The sequence below is a fragment of the Hemitrygon akajei genome, chromosome 22 (assembly GCF_048418815.1).
Source record: "Hemitrygon akajei chromosome 22, sHemAka1.3, whole genome shotgun sequence".
NCBI classification, from domain to species: domain Eukaryota; kingdom Metazoa; phylum Chordata; class Chondrichthyes; order Myliobatiformes; family Dasyatidae; genus Hemitrygon; species Hemitrygon akajei.
This window is the reverse complement of record NC_133145.1, coordinates 67,120,413-67,142,308: the sequence shown is the minus strand read 5'-3', so window position 1 is coordinate 67,142,308 and position 21,896 is coordinate 67,120,413. Positions and strand designations below refer to the sequence as shown.

The 21,896-nt window shown below is 41.8% G+C and overlaps 1 protein-coding gene across 1 annotated transcript in view; it reads right to left on the bottom strand.

Annotated features, from left to right (window-relative positions):
* Positions 1–16,691, bottom strand: part of smim36 (small integral membrane protein 36) — a 47,550-nt gene extending 30,859 nt beyond the window's left edge. Inside the window, exon 1 of the mRNA XM_073026578.1 lies at positions 16,290–16,691. Coding sequence (XP_072882679.1) covers positions 16,381–16,662 — 282 coding nt within the window. The 5' untranslated portion in view covers positions 16,663–16,691 and the 3' untranslated portion in view covers positions 16,290–16,380. The remainder of the gene's footprint in view (positions 1–16,289) is intronic.
* Between the last annotated feature and the right edge of the window lie 5,205 nt (positions 16,692–21,896).

The following is a 21,896-nucleotide window of genomic DNA, read 5'->3' as shown; positions in this document are numbered from 1 at the left end:
TTCCCCTTCCTAACCGTGACCCACCTGTCTACCTCCCATGGTCCCGGTGTGACCACCTGCCTGTAACTCCTCTCTATCAACTCCTCACTCTCCCTGACCAGACGAAGGTCATCGAGCTGCAGCTCCAGTTCCCTAACACGGTCCCTCAGGAGCCGCAGTTCGGCGCACCTGGTGCAGATGTGGACGTCCGGGAGGCTAGGAGACTCCAGGACCTCCCACATCCGACACCAAGAACAACAAGCTGCCCTCACACTCATACTTCCCCTTTCCTCAAATAACAGGAAAAACTGAAACCTAAACCTACCTTGCCCTGCCCGCTTCCACCTAAGCCAGTTGAGCCCAAGCCCTTAAGCCTTCACTCTGTTCCCGGCTCACTCCACTGACCGCAAATGATGCTGCCCACTGTATAAGGCTGTGTCCTTTTTAAAACTCCCCCGCTTCACTGCCCGATGTCACATGCCTGCACAGTCCCGCCTCTCTTAACTCCGATGAGAATAAGAAAAATTCAAGATGGCTCCCGCCGCACTCCCGTTCTGATCCTCCAACTTCCTTCTCCAAACCTTACCTTTCATATTGTTTGTCAATGATTTAGATAATGGAATTGATGGCTTTGAAGCAAAGCTTGCGGATGATATGAAGGTAGGAGGAGGAGAAGGTAGTGCTGAGGAAGCAATGTGATTGCAGCAGGACTTAGACAAATTGGATTTAAGAAGTATGCATGAGATCTCATTGAAACCTACTGTATGTTGAAAGGACTAGATAAGGTGGATGTGGAGAGCTCTGGTGGGGGTGTCCAGAGCTAGAGGGCACACCCTCAAAATTGAGGGGGGACCTTTTAGAACAGAAGTAAGGAGGAATTTTTTTTTAGCTAAAGAGTGGTAAATCTGTGGAATGCTCTGTCACAGACTGTCATTGAGGACAAGTCTGTGGATATATTTAAAGTGGAAGTTGATAGATTCCTGATTGGTCAGGGCATCAGAGGATATGGTGTTGAATGGGATCCAGGATCATAAGACCATAAACCATAGGAGCAGAATTAGGCCATTCAGCCCATTGAGTCTGCTTCTTCATTCCATCATGGTTGATCCTCATCCCACTCAACCCCTTACACCTGCCTTCTTGCCATATCCTTTGACCGATCAGGAAATGGTCAACTTCTGCTTTAAATATACACATGGACTTGGCCTCCACCACAGTCTTGTGGCAGAGAATTCCATAGATTCACTTCCCTCTGGCTAAAAAAATTCCTTCTTACCTCTGTTCTAAAGGGTCGCCCCTCAATTTTGAGGCTGTGCCCTCTAGTTCTGGACACCCCACGACAGGAAACATCCTCTCCACATTCACTTTATCTAGATAGATAGATAGATAGATACTTTATTCATCCCCATGGGGAAATTCAACATTTTTTCCAATGTCCCATACACTTATTGTAGCAAAACTAATTACATACAATACTTAACTCAGTATAAATATGATATGCATCTAAAATCACCCTCTCAAAAAGCATTAATAAATAGCTTTTAAAAAGTTCTTAAATAGATATTGGAAGTCTGATGTGTACAGGGTGAACAGGACCGGAGAGAGCACGGTCCCCTGCGGCGCTCCTGTGCTGCTGACCACCGTGTCAGACCTACAGTCTCCCAACCACACATACTGAGGTCTATCTGTCAAGTAGTCCACTATCCAAGCCACCATGTGAGAGTCTATTCCCATCTAGTCACTTCAACATTTGGTAGGTTTCAAAGGGATCCCTGCATTCTTCTCATTGCAGTGAGTACAGGCCCAAAGCTGCCAATCGCTCCTCATATGTTAATCCCTACATTCCTGGAATCATCCTCATGAACCTCCTCTGGACTCTCTCTAGTGAGAACACATCCTTTCTGAGATATAGGGCACAAAACTGTTGGCAATACTCTTAAATGCAGCCTGGCTGGTGTCTTATAAAGCCTTAGCATAATCTCCTTGCTTTTATATTATATTCCCTTTGAAATAAATGCCAGCATTACATTTGCCTTCTTTACCACAGACTCATCCTGTAAATTAACCTTCTAGGAGTCTTGCACGAGGACTCCTAAGTCCCTCTGCAACTCTGATGTTTTAACCTTCTCCCCATTTTGATAATAGTGTGCATTATTGTTCCTTTTACCAAAATGCATTATCATACATTTCCCAACACTGTATTCTATCTGCCACTTTTTTAAAAACATTTTTTTATTAGTTTTTCAAAACATTTTACAAATTAAAAACCCCAAATCCTAATGAGGAGCATTAATACAGTGCAAAATTAAGCATACAATAACAATATGCTACATAGGAAGAGAATTTAACAAAAAAGCACCTAAATTAAAGACAAGTAAGCTTAGTGTCCTCCCCAAGCCCCACAACACAAGATAAAAAACAACAACAACTCCAGACCGACCACAACACAGTATAAAGAGTATAGGTCAGGACAGTCAAACTCCCAGACTGTGAATACACTTAGCAACAGAGGATAATAATGCCTACTACCAGAAAAAAAAGGGAGCTGAAAGCAAGGGACCGAAAAGAAGAGAAAAAAAAAGAAAAAAAAAACCCTAGTCAAGAGGAAGGTTATGAAAGTACTCGATAAAAGGTCCCCAGACCTTATGGAACTTTAGATCTGAATTAAGAACTGAATAATGAATTTTTTCGAGGTCCAAGCAGGCCATAATGTCGTTAAGCCATTGCGCATGAGTGGGCGGGGCAACATCTCTCCATCTAAGGAGGATCAAGCGTCTAGCCAGGAGAGAGGCAAAGGATAGTATTCGGCATTTGGTCGGACCCAGACATAAATCTGTCTCGCCCCAAAAACCGAACAGAGCAATTAAGGGGTTTGGTTCTAGGTGCTGATTCAGAATACCCGATAATGTAGTGAAGACATCTTTCCAGAATTTCTCCAAGCTAGGACAGAGCCAGTACATATGGATGAGAGAGGCCATGCCCCTCTTGCATTTATCACAGAGCGGGCTAATGTCAGGGTAGAATCGAGATAGTTTAGATTTAGACATATGGGCTCTATGAACAATCTTAAACTGTAAAAGGCAATGGCGAGCACAAAGAGAGGTTGAGTTAACCGATTTGAGAACTGAGTCCCAGCTCTCCTCGGATAAGGAGATATTTAAATCCTGCTCCCAGGCCATTTAAATTTTATCCACAGGGGCCCGTCGTAAGGCTGCTAGTTTATCTCGGATAATTGATATTAAACTTATCTGCCACTTTTTTGCCCATTCTTCCAATTTGTCTAAATCCTACTGCAACTGCATTGCTTCCTCAGCATTACCTACCCCTCCACCTGTCTTTGTATTATCCACAAACTTTGCCTCAAAGGCATCAATTTCATTATCCAAATAATTGACAAACAATGTGAAAAGCAACGGTCCCAATACTGATCCTTGTGGAACAACACTAGTCACCGGCAACCAACCAGAAAAGACACCTTTTATTTCAACTCACTGCCTCCTGGCTGTCAGCCATTCCTCTATCCATGCCAGTACTTTTCCTTTAATGCCATAGGATTTTATCTTGTAAAGCAGCCTCAGGTGTGACACCTTATCAAACACCTTCTGAAAATCTAAGTAAATGACATCCACTGCCTCTCCTTTGTCTACCCTGCTTATTACTCCCTTGAAGAACTCTAACAGATTTGTCAGGCAAGATTTCCCTTTACAGAAACCATGTTGATTTTGACTTATTTTATCATTACTCTCCAAGTACCTCGAAACCTTATCCTTAATAATGGACTTTCCCAATCACTGAGGTTAGGCTAACTGGCCTATAATTTCCTTTCTTTTGCCTTCCTCCCTTCTTAAAGAATGGAGTAACATTTACAATCTTCCACGCTTCTAAGACCACGCCAGAATCAAGTGATTCTTGAAAGATCATGACCAATGCATCTGTTATCTGTCCAGCAACTTCTCTCAAGACCCTAGGATGTAGTCCACCTGGCCCAGGTGACTTATCTACCTCAAGACTGTTGAGTTTGCCTAACACTTTTTTCTTTGTAATAGCAATGGCACTCAGCTATGATGAAATGGCGGAGCGGACCCGATGGGGTGAATGGCCTAGTTCTGCTCCTATGTCTTTTGGTCTTGTAGTCATTTCTTCAAGCCTGGTTGAAGTCCTCGTCTATGATTTGAAATGTGTCGGGATGGAGTGTTTCTTGTTTGGTAACAGCATCACACAGTATCTCAAGCGCTTGATTATAGTCGGCCGCTGGTGGTACGTAACCTGTGGTCAGGATTATGGAGGAGAATTTCTGAGGTAAATAGAACAGGTGGCATTTGACCGTTAGATGTTCAAGGTTGGGGGAACACATGTTCGACAAAACTGCCACATCAGAGCGCCTCCAAGAGTTTATCATGAAATACATACCTCCAGCTTTTGCCTTTTTTGAATCAGCAGTTCGGTCCATTTGGTAAATCAAGGAGCCTTCCAGTTTGAGTGCTGTTACTGGCGTGCTGGGAGTCAGCCAAGTTTTACTCAGACGTAGAATACAACAGTCCCTCATTTCTCTCCGATACAGCAATCTCAGAATCAGATCAGGTTTATTATCACCAGAATGTGACATGAAATTTGTAAACTTAGCAGCAGCAGTTCAATGCAATACATTGAACAGCAATTACCATCAGGTCCTCAGTTTTGTTCTCCAGCGACTGCTCATTTGTTAACAAAATGCTGGGTTGAGGAAATCTCATCCCTCTGCGTTTCAGCCTGGCTTGGAGCCCTTTCCCCTCCTCCAGACCCCCCCCCCCCCATCTCATTTCCAACCAGGGCGATGAACATTTTGTCCACTTAAAGGTGTTGTATCTGTATGGTCCACTAAGACCTTCAGATGATCATGAAATCTGTAGATCATTAAGTTGATTTAAAAGTATATTGCTGAGAAGGAAATTGTATGCTGCAGATTGCAGTGAGAGTAATTTGAAAGATATATATTTAAAGATATATTTAGAAGTATTATTCACAGTCCACAGAAATGGAGCCAATATCATGGGTGGATGGTTTACAGTAGAAATGGCCAATTCTGATACAGACAGAGAAACCAAGTTATCATACATCCAGAACTGCAACATGCCCAGACAGAAGATGAGTTTTGTTCCTCAAGTTTGAATTGTCCCTCATTATAATAAGTGCAGGAGGCCAAAAATGATAGATCAGGATGGGAATGGGATGTGGAATTCAAATATTATGATGACCATTCACAGACTATTGCTGAAAAAGTGCTTGGATGCTGTGGGAGGTCAGATTGGACTGCTCTGTCACATGATCTCTGCCAATGCCACTCACTGATTTGTCCGAGTCAGTGAAAATCTACTTTAGACAACACTGAACACCATGCCAACTTATTCATGGAGAGAAACAAAAATCTTGGCTGTGAGCTGTTAAAGATTTTGGTGTGAGATTGTCTTCATTACTCAGTAGGTATTCAGCATTCAACCATCTCAGTGCCCTGCTTCCTCCTGGTGACTCCTGTTGTCATTGTGATGTTTGAGAGTTATTTTCCCACTCATTGAGTCTACATACAGAATAGGAATTTCCTCAGTTATAGCATATGTAAGTAGATATGAAGAAAAGCTGGCCAAACAGGGATTGTTCTCTTCATAACAGAGGCTTCATTGAGGACTAAAATTACAAACAGCTAAGATGCAATCAATAAGAATGACCTATTTCCCGTAGCAGAGGGGACAAAAAAGGGGCATCAAAGTATTTGGTAGGAATGACAAGAGAGAGGAGTCAAAAGATTTTTTCTTTATGCAAAGGATGGTAGGGATCAGGAACTCCATGTTTAAGAAATGGAAAAACCCTGATCAGATTAACAAAGTACTTGAATGACTGGTTGAAGACCTTTGGTGCTAGAAGTTCATATTAATCTGGTTCACACAGGTACAATAGGCTGAATGACTTCTTTTTTGTCATAAATTTTCTATGTTGCTATGGTATTTATATAGAACAGAGAGTACAGCACAGGAACAGGCCTTTCAGTCTACAACAATCAGCCTATACAATGTCCATATCCTTTCATTTTCCTCACATTCATATGCCTATCTAAATGTCTATTAAAAGTCTCTAATGCATCTGCCTCTACCACTACCCCAGGCAGTGCTTTCCAGGAACTGACCACTCTCTTGCCCCTCACATCTCCTTTGAAATAATGCCCTCTTCTCCTTAAATGCATTCCCTCTAGTTTTAGACATTTCAACCCTGGGAAAAAGATGCTGTCTGTCTAATGTTTCTCATAACCTTATAAACATCTATCAGATCTCCCCTCAGCCTCTGCCACTCCAGAGGAAACAACCTAAGTGTGCCCAATCTCTCATTATAGTACATGCCCTCCAATCCAAGAAGCATCCTGTTAAACCAGAAGGCTAATGGAATGTTGGCCTTTATTACAAAGGGAATTGAGTACAAGAGCAAGGAAATCCTTTTGCATTTGTACAAGGCCCTGGTGAGACCACACCTGGAGTATTGTGTACAGTTTTGGTCTCCAGGGTTAAGGAAGGACATCCTGGCTGTAGAGGAAGTGCAGTGTAGATTCACGAGGTTAATTCCTGGGATGTCCGGACTGTCTTACGCAGAGAGGTTAGAGAGACTGGGCTTGTACACGCTGGAATTAAGGAGATTGAGCGGGGATCTGATTGCAACATATAAGATTATTAAGGGATTGGACAAGATAGAGGCAGGAAATATGTTCCAGATGCTGGGAGAGTCTAGTACCAGAGGGCATGGTTTAAGAATAAGGGGTAGGTCATTTAGGACAGAGTTAAGGAAAAACTTCTTCTCCCAGAGAGTTGTGGGGGTGTAGAATGCACTGCCTCGGAAGGCAGTGGAGGCCAATTCTCTGGATGCTTTCAAGAAGGAACTAGATAGGTATCTTATGGATAGGGGAATCAAGGGATTTGGGGACAAGGCAGGAACCAGGTATTGATAGTAGATGATCAGCCATGATCTCAGAATGGCGGTGCAGGCTTGAAGGGCCGAATGGTCTACTTCTGCACCTATTGTCTATTGTGTATTGTCTATAACCTCTTCTGCACCCTCTGCAAAGCCTCGATATTCTTTCTATAATGGGGCAACCAGAACTGTATGTTACACTCTAGCTGCAGCCTAACATTATTTAAAAAATAATGAAATGGTATGATAAATTCAGCCGAGCACATTAGAGGAGCAAGGGTTATTAGGACCAAAGTACAAATATTCTACATTGCACACATATGTTCTGACTTGGATTAAGTAGAAAATGCTGGCATACGTGGACAGTGAAAGAGCTGATCCTCTTAATGGAGCTTTAAGTTACACTATGTGTAATGGAAGGCAGTTTAGAATATGGCTACATTGCTGAAGATATTTATAGTATTAGATTAAAGGCTTATGTTACTTAGCCTTTGCACATGGGTGATATCCCTGAGATGACAAGATGCTATCACATTTTGGGTAGCTTCAAACTGGAGGTGAAGATTTTAGCAGTATCCATTTAGCTGTTTTGTTTCCATGTGCAACAGGATATTCTGCATTCTGTTTTCTTTTTCTTACTCCAATGTATTTTATGTATGGCATGATTGGTCTAGATGGCATGCAAAACGATCTGATGAACATTTGTTCCACTCCCTCATTTACAAATTCTCCTTCCTTAGTTAATGAGATCAAATCTGCGCAGCAAATTGCTAGTTTTGGCTCACAAGGGCCCTCTTTGATTAAGATGTTGCACGTGTACTATTGTACTCAAATCCTCTTGCAATAAAGGCTAATATACCATTTTCTTTCCTCATGGTTTGCTGTATCTGTATGTTAACTTTCAGTACTTTGTTTACAAGTACATGCCTTTTAAAATTCCACATTTTTCATTTGTCACTGTTTATTTTGCTCCCCACTTACATTTTTTAATTGAAAAGGATGATTTTACATGATAGTCCATTTGTCATATCATTGCTCATTTACTTAACCTGTTCCCATCTCCTTGAAGCCTCCCTGCATCCTCATGGCCTGCACTGCCACCTAGCTTTGTACATCAGGAAATCTGGACTTGTAACACGTGGTCCGTAAATGTAAGTCATTGATTTAGATTGTGAACAGTTGGGGCCATTCCCCACAGTCTCCTGATCTGAAAATCATCTGTTCATTCCTACTCTTTTTACAGGCCTTTTAATGTAATCCACTTTGCACTGGCAATGGGACAGGGTGATGATCCACAAACATCCGTTACATTAATAACTTAGATTTCTGGTAAGATGGTGGCGTGTGCGAACGCAGTGGCCTCTCAGAATCCAACCAAAGGTTTTTTTTTCCTTTGTAAGATTTGCTTTTTTATGATCCAAAGGCAATTCTACTCCAAGAACTTTGGGCTCCGCAGGGCTACTCCATCAATGAGTTGCTTGTTGATTGGAGGAGCTGGACTGGCATCGGTGGTGGAGCTGACCAGGATGCTAGTGAAGGAGCCCATCGGGATGTCAGGAACGGAGCCGATCAGGATGTCAGACGAAACTGTCAGGATGTCGGAGGAGCCAGTTTGGGTACAGAGGAGCTGACCTCACTGCAGACCGTGTTGCTGTCTGCTTCGTGGGATCATCGAAGTTAGTGCAGTATAACCGAGGGAGATTGTCTCAGACATTTCAATCGTGATTGCAAGATTCTTTTGGTTAGTGATAATGCTGCAGGCCTGTTACCCTTGGCTGCTGGCGGGATAGCTGACATGGGAGCTGTATAACCTCAGGTGTAGTGAGGAGTAGGTCTCAAGCCTCAGGCTTGCCTGCAGCTGCAGATCAGGTGTGAAGACGTGGAAGTGTTACAGCATGGCGTTCACGCTCATCTGGGGGCTGGCCGCTTCTGTTGGTGCTGCCCTCCAGTGTTTGAGCAGAGTAATGACAGGCTGGTTTGCATGCATCTGTGCACCGCCGGGTAATTGTACCATCGATTGTCAGACATTGTCGCTTAGGGTCTTGGTCTATATATATGAATTTTTTTTGAGTGAATTTGCTTCTTTGCTTTTTGAATTATGTTACTCGCTATTTTGAATATAACTCACTATTTTGAATGTTTGCTTGCTATTTGGAAAGTTTTGCACCTTGGGCACAGAGAAACACTGTCTTGTTCAGCTGTATCTATGTATGATTGAATGATAATTAAACTTGATTTGATTTTGATTTAGGCTGTGTAAATCTAAAACATAAATGCTATATTTGCAAATTGGACAGGGTGGGCCATCAATATTGAGGAGCGATGTAACAAATTATAGGAGGACATGAATAAACATACAGCACTGGCAATTGAGGCTTAATCTGATAAATGTGAGGTAGAAACATAGAAACACAGAAAGCCTACAGCACAATACAGGCCCTTCAGCCCATGATGCTGTGCCGAACATGTACTTACTTTAGAAATTACCTAGGGTCATCATAGTGCTCTATTTTTCTAAGCTCCATGTACCTAATAGAAACATAGAAAACTTACAGCACAATACAGGCCCGTCGGCCCACAAAGTTGTGCTGAACATGTCCCTACCTTAGAAATTACTAGGCTTACCTATAGCCCTCTATTTCTCTAAGCTCCATGTACCTATCCAAAAGTCTCTTAAAAGACCCTATCATATCCGCTTCCACCACCGCTGCCGGCAGCCCATTCCACACACTCACCACTGTCTGAGTAAAAAAACTTAACCCTGATATCTCCTCTGTACCTACTCCCCAGCACCTTAAACCTGTGTCCTCTTGTGGCAACCATTTCAGCCCTGGGAAAAAGCCTCTGACTATCCACACAATCAATGCCTCTCATCATCTTATACACCTCTATCAGATCACCTCTCATCCTCCGTCGCTCCAAGGAGAAAAGGCCGAGTTCACTCAACCTATTCTCATAAGGCATGCTCCCCAATCCAGGCAACATCCTTGTAAATCTCCTCTGCACCCTTTCTATGGCTTCCACATCTTTCCTGTAGTGAGGTGACCAGAACTGAGCACAGTATTCCAAGTGGGGTCTGACCAGGGTCCTATATAGCTGCAACATTACCTCTCAGCTCCTAAATTCAATTCCATGATTAGTGAAGGCGAATAAATTGTATGCCTTCTTAACCACAGTCAACCTGCGCAGCTGCTTTGAGCATCCTATGGAGTTGGACTCCAAAATCTCTCTGATCCTCCACAGTGTCCAGGAGTCTCTTAAAAGACCCTATTGTATCCGACTCCATCACCATCACCGGCAGCCCATTTCATGCACTCACCACTCTGAGTAAAAAAACTTACCCTTGACACCTCCTCTGTACCTACTTCCAAGCACCTTAAAACTGTGCCCTCTCTTGTTAGCCATTTCAGCCCTGAAAAAAAAGCCTCTAACTATCCACACGATCCAGCTCCAGGGAGCTGGATGAACTTCAGATAATTCTGGAGGCAGAGGCAGAAATAGACTGGAGTTTCAGGGAGATAGTCACCCCTAGGAGTCAGGAGACAGGTAGTTGGGTGACTGTCAGGAGAGGGAAGGGGAATAGACAGGAAGAGCAGAGCACCCCTGTGGCCATTCCCATCAACAATAAGTATACCGTTTTGGATACTGTTGGTGGGGGTGACCTACCAGGGACAAGTTGCAGTGGCTGCATCTCTGGCACTGAGACTGGACCCTCAGCTCAGAAGAGGAGGGAAAAGAGAAGAGCAGTAGTGATAGGGGATTCGATAGTTAGGGGGACAGATAGGAGGTTCTGTGGAAGAGATCGAGAATCCCGGATGGTCTGTTGCCTCCCTGATGCCAGGGTCTGCGATATCTCGGATCGAGTTCTCAGTCTTCTCAAGAGGGAGGATGAGCAGCCGGATGTCGTGGTCTATGTAGGGACCAATGACATGGATAGGAAGAGTGAGGAGGTCCTGAAAGGTGAGTTTAGGGAGCTAGGTGCCAAGTTAAAGGACAGGACCTCTAGGATAGCAATCTCAGGATTGCTTCCAGTGCCCCGTGCAGGTGGGTTTAGAAATAGTAAGATTGTGCAGATCAACATGTGGCTGAAGACATGGCGCAGGACGGAGGGCTTCAGAAATATAGATAATTGTGCAGTTTTCCAGGGAAGGTGGGACCTGTTCCAGCGGGACGGTTTACATCTGAACTGGAGTGGGACAAATATTCTTGCAGGTAGGTTTGCTAGAGAGGTTCCAGTGGATTTAAACTAGATATGAGGGAGGAGGGGAACCAGAGTGTAGGGACAGATGTATAGAAGAAGGAAGAAAAAGAAGACAGTAAAGTTCTTTGTACTGTTAGAGATAAACAGAGAGGAAGAGGTGGAGAATTTCTTAAATGCATTTATTTTAATGCTAGGAGCATTGTAAGAAAGGTGGATGAGCTTAAAGCGTGGATTGATACCTGGAAATATGATGTTGTAGCTATTAGTGAAACATGGTTGCAGGAGGGGTGTGATTGGCAACTAAATATTCCTGGATTTCGTTGCTTCAGGTGTGGTAGAATTGGAGGGGCAAGAGGAGGAGGTGTTGCGTTGCTTGTCAGAGAAAATATTACAGCGGTGCTCTGGCAGGATAGATTAAAGGGCTCATCTAGGGAGGCTATTTGGATTGAATTCAGGAATGGGAAAGGTGTAGTAACACTTATAGGGGTGTATTATAGACCACTTAATGGGGAGCGAGAATTGGAGGAGCAAATTTGCAAGGAGATAGCAGATATTTGTAGTAAGCACAGGGTTGTGATTGTGGGAGATTTTAATTTTCCACACGGAGACTGGGAAGCCCATTCTGTAAAAGGGATGGATGGTTTGGAGTTTATAAAATGTGTGCAGGATAGTTTTTTGCAGCAATACATAGAGGTCCCAAATAGAGAAGGGGCAGTGTTCGATCTCCTGTTAGGGAATGAGATAGGTCAGGTGACGGAGGTATGTGTTGGGGAGCACTTTGGGTCCAGTGATCACAATGCCATTAGTTTCAATATAATTATGGAGAAGGATAGGACTGGACCCAGAGTTGAGATTTTTGATTGGAGAAAGGCTAACTTTGAGGAGATGTGAAAGGATTTAGAAGGAGTGGATTTGGACAATTTATTTTATGGGAAGGATGTAATAGAGAAATGGAGGTCATTTAAAGGTGAAATTTTGAGGGTACAGAATCTTTATGTTCCTGTTAGGTTGAAAGGAAAGGTTAAAAGTTTGAGAGAGCTATGGTTTTCAAGGGATATTAGAAACTTAGTTAGGAAAAAGAGAGATATCTACAATAAATATAGGCAGCATGGAGTAAATGAGGTGCTCGAGGAATATAAAGAATGTAAGAAGAATCTTAAGAAAGAAATTAGAAAAGCTAAAAGAAGATACGAGGTTGGCAAGTAAGGTGAAAATAAATCCGAAGGGTTTCTACAGTTATATTAATAGCAAAAGGATAGTGAGGGATAAAATTAGCCCCTTAGAGAATCAGAGTGGACAGCTAAGTGTGGAACCGAAAGAAATGGGGGAGATTTTGAACAATTTCTTTTCTTCGGTATTCACTAAGGAGAAGGATATTGAATTGTAAGGTAATGGGAACAAGTAGGGAAGTTATGGAAACTATGACAATTAAAGAGGAGGAAGTACTGGTGCTTTTAAGGAATATAAAAGTGGATAAATCTCTGGGTCCTGACAGGATATTCCCTAGGACTTTGAGGGAAGTTACTGTAGAAATAGCGGGGCTCTGACAGAAATATTTCAAATGTCATTAGATGGTGCCAGAGGATTTGCCTATTGCTCATGTAGCTCCATTGTTTAAAAAGGGTTCTAAGAGTAAACCTAGCAATCGTTGGCCTGTCAGTTTGACATCAGTGGTGGGTAAATTAATGGAAAGTATTCTTAGAGATGGTATATATCATTATCTGGATAGACAGGGTCTGATTAGGAACAGTCAACATGGATTTGTGTGTGGAAGGTCATGTTTAACAAATCTTATTGAATTTTTTGAAGAGGTTACGAGGAAAGTTGACGAGGGTAAAGTAGTGGATGTTGTCTATATGGACTTCAGTAAGGCCTTTGACAAGGTTCCGCATGGAAGGTTAATTAGGAAGGTTCAATCATTAGGTATTAATATTGAAGTAGTAAAATGGATTTAACAGTGGCTGGATGGGAGATGCCAAAGAGTAGTGGTGGATAACTGTTTGTCAGGTTGGAGGCCAGTGACTAGTGGTGTGCCTCAGGGATCTGTACTGGGTCCAATGTTGGATGGTGGGGTGGTAAATTGGATTAGTAAGTATGCAGATGATACTAAGGTAGGTGGCATTGTGGATAATGAAGTAGGTTTTCAAAGTTTGCAGAGAGATTTAGGCCAGTTAGAAGAGTGGGCTGAGCGATGGCAGATGGAGTTTAATGCTGATAAGTGTGAGGTGCTACATTTTGGTAGGAATAATCCAAATAGGACATACATGGTAAATGGTAGGGCATTGAAGAATGCAGTAGAACAGAGTGATCTAGGAATAATGGTGCATAGTTCCCTGAAGGTGGAATTTCATGCAGATAGGGTGGTGAAGAAAGCTTTTGGTATGTTGGCCTTTATAAATCAGAGCATTGAGTATAGGAGTTGGGATGTAATGTTAAAATTGTACAAGGCATTGGTAAGGCTGAATTTGGAGTATTGTGTACAGTTCTGGTCACCGAATTATAGGAAAGATGTCAACAAAATAGAGAGAGTACAGAGAAGATTTACTAGAATGTTACATGGGTTTCAGCACCTAAGTTACAGGGAAAGATTGAACAAGTTAGGTCTTTATACTTTGGAGCGTAGAAGGTTGAGGGGGGACTTGATAGAGGTATTTAAAATTATGAGGGGGATAGATAGAGTTGACGTGGATAGGCTTTTTCCATTGAGAGTAGGGGAGATTCAAACAAGAGGACATGAGTTGAGACTTAGGGGGCAAAATTTTAAGGGTAACATGAGGGGGAATTTCTTTACTCAGAGAGTGGTAGCTGTGTGGAACGAGCTTCCAGTTGAAGTGGTAGAGGCAGGTTCGGTATTGTCATTTAAAGCAAAATTGGACAGGAAAGGGATGGAGGGTTATGGGCTGAGTGCGGATCAGTGGGATTAGGTGAGAGTAAGCATTCGGCACACACAAGAAGGGCTGAGATGGCCTGTTTCTGTGCTGTAATTGTTATATGGTTATAGGTATTATGTTTTACTCAGCATAATAAAGAGGTTATATTACAGTGGGACTATAGATGGAATAGAGGAACAGAGGGATCTCGGGATCATGTAAAGTTACACTCTGGCTAGTAAGGTCATTAAAAAAACAAACTAAACACCAATGTTTATAATGGAAAGAACTGGGAAATATAGAGTTGTGCTCAAATTGTATTGAAATGTAGATTACTCTTTTTTGGCCAAAATAAACATTGCTGCATTTGAGAGGGTTCGAGAGGATAGTACCAGAGGCTTGGAGATACACAGTATATATCAGGAAAATACAAGCAGTCTGGATCTCTGTAACCTTGAAGGAAGGCGTGACCACAGAGGGATTTAAAAACTGTGAAGGGTTTTGGCAGAGTGAACATAAAGAGAATGTTACCATTTGCAGGGAAGAAGCATAACAGGAATTCATCATCGAAAAATAATAACCAAAAGCTATATTAATTCAGAATGAAGCTAAGCAGAGAATGGAACTCACTCCCACAGGGGATAGTGAAGTGAATAATACGCATGATATTAAATGGTAGGCTAGACATGCACATGGGGGAGAAGAGAATAGAGAGTTATGCTGATGTTTAAGTGCAGGAAGATGGGAAGATGCTCAACTAGAGCCTAAGTGACAGCATGGACTGGGGGTTAAATGTCTTGTGTTTTTGCTCTGTACTCTGTGTGTTTTAATTGAACATAGCACACTGTGCTTAATGTTGCACACACTTAATGTGTGCAGTGATGTGTACAACACATTGCAATTGCAATAGAGTATAATATATGTTTTTGTATTGTTGAAATTGTTATTATGTTTTAGGATTTTGAATTGATTTCAAAAAAGTCACCATGGCATAGAGGTAGAGCTGCTACCTCACCAATTCAGCAATCTGAGCTTAACCCAGCCACTGGGGCTGTCTTCATGTTCTTTGCACATGGTACTTGCGATGGTGAGATTTTGATCTGAATGCTTCGGTGTTCTCCCATATCCCAAATGCCGATTGGCAGGTTAATTTTACTGTTGTAAATTACTATTAGTTTAGGTTAGTTTAGGAAAATCAGAAGAGTACAAATGTGCATATGAAAGAGAATAGGTTTCAGGGAAATAAGTAGTGGAATAAAATTGTTGGGATTACTCTGAGAACAATGATGAACCAAATGGCCTTTCTATGTTGTAAGGAAATATGAGAGATTCAATCATCCACATTCAGAATGCAAGACATATTGATTGCTGCTATTATTGATGCTATAAATTGAACTATTCTATGAAATGATGAGAGCAGATATGGTGTTAGATTTATATCTCTTCACTTCCATCAGAATTTTAAGAAGAATTTATGCTCGTAAACAAGACAGCAATTAAAGTTAGAAATGGAGCATTTCTCCCAGTCATTCATTAACCCTCAGGATGTATATCATCCAAAAGCCTAGGTTTCAAACCCCTGGAAATCAGGTAAAATTAAAAGGGGAGACACTTATAAAGCCAAACATACTTTATTCAATATTAATAATTATGGTAGCAAATGAATTGGGAGTTGGATAAGGGAAAGGGGAACAGAAAAGAAATCTCTCAGAAGTGGTTCACATCAAAACAAATGTTGGAAATATGTGCCCTAAGCTGAGGTAGAATACTGATGAAATGCAGGAGACAGATTTACTACCTAGTGCCAGGTCTTCTTTTGAGACTGAACATGTTAGTCACAGTGCCCAGTTCTGCCATTAGTTCAAGTCATCTCAGTTTTAAATGAGTCAGAAGGTTGTGGTCTGCAGGACTTACACAAATCAGGGAGACTGACACTTCAGTTTATTACTGAGATAATGTATTACCAGAGGTTTTGTATTTGCTAAAACTGAGCAGTGGATTTGCTTATGAATCAAGTGAATGAAAAATCTGCAACAGCATTGGAGGAATAAAACAGAATTCCCTTGGACCTCTAACAAATTTTCATCCTTTACTCAACACAACAGAATCTATTAACTGGTAGAGAAGTTCATTGCAGTTTATGACTCTTGTTTTACACGGAGTGTAAACTTGCATGTTAACCTAATTCATTAAATGAAGTCCTATGAGAAGCATGGAAATGTACAGCACAGATAAAGGACATTATGGCCCATCTTGTCCATATCACTATTATCTCTGATGCATAAGAGTAAGCCATCTTCGAAACCTACCTGAGGAGCTGTTTTAAAATAGCTGCTGGCCTTCATCACAGTAAGGTGAAAAATTGGTGGCTGCCATCATGATGTCCTCTACTGCTCTCTTCTAGACCAAAGTGCTCCGTGAGCCGGGTAGTTGTTTTTTATTTTCGGTGTTGGTAGGTTTATTGTCACTGAGGCGAGCGTCCACTGTGTTCTGCATCACCACCAACTGAATTGCAGATTGGACGGGTTTGTCCATTTCAGGACCACACTCCTTACTGGGGTCTTTGCCTCTGCAGTCATACAAAATGCAAGAAATAAGGAAAAGCAAAAGCAGAATCACATAACTTGCAACAAGTATAATCAGGTTCAATGTTACAGGGTCTATCTCCAAATAAAACTCCATTTGCTCTCCCTGTATTTCAGTGCTTAGTTTTGGAGCATGGTAATCGCAAGTACCTGAACTAGCAGGAGCAGGCTGACTTTGTGATAAAATTATCTAATCTCTGACTCAATGTGAACGGAAGGGATTTAAACTGTTCAGTTTAATAACTTAAGTCCTTTCAAAAGAGGATACCATCAGCAAACATAAATCTGATTACTGTGAGCTAAAAAGACAGAATCCATCAGGATTGAGAGATTTTAAACAATTGCAATGAGTGTTGTAATGTAATCCAGAGAGAGTGCATCAGCCGTTGTTAAAGAGATTACAACCATTTGTTGATGGTGTTTTAGGTCTATGGGAAGTGCATGTTCTCTGCTTTTGTAACCTTCAGCAGCTTACTGTAGTGTTTGGTTTTGATAAGTGGTCTGTGAAATGCAAGTGGTAGATAAATAAAAGGAAGAGGAAAACATGGAGAAAACTGAGATGGATTCCACGTTGGGCTCCAGACCTCATTTCATTCATGGTCCAAGGGTGGACAAATGATCTCATTTACACTGGTGAATTGACAGTGACAGTTCTTGAAATCAAAGCAGTACAGAGGAGTCCAAGTAAAACTAGGACTCAATGGAAATTGTTCATTGGTAGGATTAATACTTAACACAAAGGAAGTTGGAATTATTGACAAAAATAAAATTGGTTCATTGAGTTCATATCAGCTCACTGAGCCTGAGCAAACCAGTTAACCCATTCCCTGCTCTTGACTGTATCCCTCCACCTGAATTAGATAATTTGGAAATGGAAAGTCCAAATATAGTTTTGGTTGTTAAAAATAATTTAATTCAGTCCTGGAACATTACTGATTAGGAATTCCACCAAGGTAATAGGCTTTGCCTAATCACCTTCAGTTCCTTTGTTGCTGCCTTTCTCTTTACCCTTAGGTTAGAGATGGGGTTTTGACTGATTTTTGTACCACATACACTACTCTACCAGCATCTCCCAAACCTGTGACTTTCCTCAAGGAAAAGGCAAAGGGCAGCAGGGACAAGAGAGTACCACCACTTGCAGCCATCCCTCCAAGTTGAACACAATCCAGACTGGGAAAAATATCAGTGGTTTTTCTTCGTCACTGGATCTGAGTTCTACAACTCCCTCTCAATATCACTGTGAGAGTACATTTACTTGAACCTACAGTGGTTTGAAAAGGTGGTTCAAGAACAGTTAGGGTTAGGTAATAAATGATGCCTTGATTGCAGAAGATGACTAAGTAAAGAAAAACTAGATAGGACTGTAGAATTACCGAAATGTATGGCTCAGATCTGATTGGAAAATCTTGCCCAGTTCCTGGACAACCTATAAATCAATTCTCTCCTCCAGATGTCTTCACATTCAGGACTCCAACAGCATGTTAATGACTCCCATGGGGAAGAGAGCTGGGAAATGACACTAGATTCTCAAACCAATCTGAGATAATTAGAGAAAGCACCTCCTCCCACTGGAGTATCCTGTCCCACTACACAGGATCTGACTGAGGCTGAATTCAGTTTCCTTTAACTGTGAGGAAAAAAGTGTAGGAGTGAACAGAAAATACTTGGACTGTTGAATTTATCTAGGATAATTCATTGGAAATATCAGGCAGTCCATCTATGTCCGTATGTGAAGAAAGGATTGAGTGACAGCGTAATTCCTAATTCAGTAAAATAACTCAAAAAGCTTTATTGAAAAGTATAGTATATCAGTGGGTTAATTAGCTAGGAAATAAACTGAAGGTTCTAGACTGCAAGAAAGTAACAAGGAGCGGGCAATAATGGATCTAGGAAAGAGCTGATCTAATTCCTAGATGATTTTTTTTTGCATTCCTCTGCATTCTTTCAGCTGCTGCTCCTTGCAGTGGATCATAGCTTGTTTCACAACTCACATATTATCTCCGGAGATAGACTATCTACTGATATTATTTTACAAACCTACTGACTTTCACAGCTATCTTGATTATACCTCTTCCCACCCTGTCATTTGTAAAAATGTTATTTCCTTCCCTTATTTCCTTCCCTGCACTGCATCAGTCATAAGTTCCCACCTGCTTCAAAAGGACAACAATCATAGCAGTGCCCAAGAAGAGCAGGGTGAGCTGTCTTAATGACAATCAGTCAGTAGCATTCACATCTACGGTGATGAAGTGCTTTGAGAGCTTGGGGTTATGGCTTGAATCAACTCTTGCCTAAGTAAGGACCTGAATGCATTGCAATTTGTCTGTTGCTACAATAGGTCTACAGCGGATGCGACCTCGTTGGCTCTTCACGTGGCCTTAGATTACCTGGACAATACTAATACTCAAGTCAGACTGCTGTTTACAGTATTGACTACAGCTCAGCATTTAACACAATCCTTCCTACAGTTCTGATTTAAAAGCTCCAAAACCCGGGCCTCTGCACCTCCATCTGTAACTTGACTTCCTCAGCAGGAGACCACAGTCTGCAAATCTGAAATAACATCTCCACCTCAAGGATGTGTGCTTAGCCCACTGCTCTACTCTCTCTACACCCATGACTGTATGGCTAGGCACAGCTCAAATGCCATCTATAAATTTGCTGATGACACACCTATTGTTGGCAGAATTTCAGATGGTGATGAGAAGGTGTACAGGTGTGAGATATATCAATTGGTTGGTTGTGTGGTGTCACATTAACAACCTTGTACTAAATGATAGTAAGATCAAAGAATTGATTGTGGACTTCAGAAAGGGTAAGTTGATGGAACACACATCAGTCCTCATCTCTGAGGATTTATCCTGGGCCTAACATATTGAAGCAGCTACAAAGGAGGCATGAAAGCAGCTATATTTCATTAGGAGTTTGAGGAAATTTTGTATGTCACCAAAAATACTTTCAAATTTCTGCAGATGTACTGTGAAAAGCATTCTAACGGGCTGCATCCTGTCTGATATGGGGTGGGGGGGCACTGCACAGGATTGAAAAGAGCTGCAGGAAGTTGTGAACGCAGTTTGTTCCATCTTGCCTGCACCCAGGCCATCTTCAAGGAGCGATGCCTCAAAAAAGATGCAACCATTAATAAGGACCCCCATCACCCAGGACATGTCTTCTTCTCATTGCTACCATCAGGGAGGAGGTACAGAAGCCTGAATACACACTTTCAATGATTCAGGAAAAGTTTCTTCCATTCTGCCATCAGATTTCTGAGCAGACAATGAACCCATGAATACTATCTCATTGCTTTTTTAAAATTTCTTCTTGCACTACTTAGTTAATTTAACTTTAAGATATATATTTTACTGTAATTTGCAGTTTTTATTATTATATATTGCAATGTGCTGCTGCTGCATAACAACAGATTTCACAGATTTCATAACATATTATATGAAACTTGATTCTGACCTGTTGTTATGATGAGCCTTTCAATTCCAGAACATCTGAGATGTCTTCTTTTTTCAAAGAATTGGGTTTCCTCTCCACAACCATTGTTGCTGTCCTCACCTGAATCTCCAACATTTCCCACACATCTGCCCTCACCAATTCTCCTGCCATTAGAACAGGGATAGAGTTCCCTTTGTCCTTACCTACCACCACACAAGCCTCTCTATCCTGCACATCATTCTCCATAACTCCCAACCTCTCCAATGGGATCCTGTTATTAAGCACAGCTATTCCTCCCCACCTCCTTCCACTCTGTATATGACTCCCTTGTCCACTAGTTCCGTCCCAGTAATCTCACTCCTGGTACTTATCCCCCAAAATGAAATAAATGCTGCACCTGCCCCTACACCAGCATCAGAGCCCCAAGCAGTCCTTTCAGATAAGGTGTCACTTTACCTGAGAGTCTGTTGCAATCATCTATTGTATCTGCCAGTCTGTGGGGGTAATATCTCTTGACCCTGCTGGCCTTTCCCTTGATGAAAGTCACAGGTTTTGGAGATGCTATCAGAGTAGTGTAGGTGATACAACAATCAGGCACAAGTCTCACTGTCAAGCAGAGTAATGCATCTTGTTAGGAAAATGTTAACCCACAGGAGTAGGAAATACTCCACAGTGATTAAATGTTTCAGCCTGAATGGGACTAATTAAAATTTACTGTGCTATGAATGTCTGTGTGCATGTACACACACACGCCCCCCCCCAGAAGATTTCATGTTTTATTGTTTTACAGCATTGAATCACAGTGGATTTAATTTGGCTGTTTTGGCACTGATCAACAGAAAGTGAAAACAGATTTGTATAAAGTGATTTAAATTAATTACAAATGTAAAACAGAAAATAATTGATTGAAGAAGTATCCACCCCTTTCAAGTCAGTATTTAGTAGATGTAACCTTGGCAGCAATTACAGCCTGGAGTCTGTGTGGATAGGTCTCTAACAGCTTCACACATCTGGACACTGCAATTTATCCCCATTCTTCTTTAAAAAACTGCTCAAACTCTGTCAGATTGCAGGGGCCCTTTTCAAGTCCAGTCTCAAATTCTAATTTGGATTGAGGTCTGGACTAAGACTTGGCCACTTTAGGACATTAACTTTGTTGTTTTTAAGCCATTCCTTTGTAGTTTTGGCATTGTGCTTGGGGTCATTGTCTTGTTAGAAAAGACATCTTCTCCCAAGTCACAGTTCTCTTGCAGACTGCATCAAGTTTTCCTTCAGGATTTTTCTGAATTTTGCTGCATTCATTTTACCCTCTCCCTTCACAAGCCTTCCAGGGCCTGCTGCAGTGAAGTATCCCCACAGCATGATGCAGCCACCACCATGCTTCACAGTAGGGATGTTGTGTTTTGATGATGTGCGGTGTTTGACTTATGCCAAACATAGCTTTTAGCTTGATAGCTAAAATGCAAAATTTTGGTTTCATCAGACTATAGAACCTCCTTCCAGCTGACTTCAGAGTCTCCCACATGCCTTCTGGCAAACTCTAGCTGAGATTTCATGTGAGGTTTTGTTAAAACAGTGGCTTTCTTTTTGCCACGCTCCTATAAAGCTGCGACTAGTGAAGCACTTGGGCAACGGTTGCTGTTTGCGCAGTCTCTCCCATCTCAGCCACTGAAGCTTGTAACTCCTCCAGAGTTGTCATACGACTCTTGGCGACCTCCCTTACTAGTCCCCTTCTTGCATGGGTCAGTCAGTTTTTGAGGACAGCCTGCTCTAGGCAGATTTACAGCTCTGTCATATTCTTTCCATTTCTTAATGATTGACTTAACTGTACTCCAAGGGACATTCAATGACCTGGAAATTTACTTGCATCCATCTCCTGACTTGTGC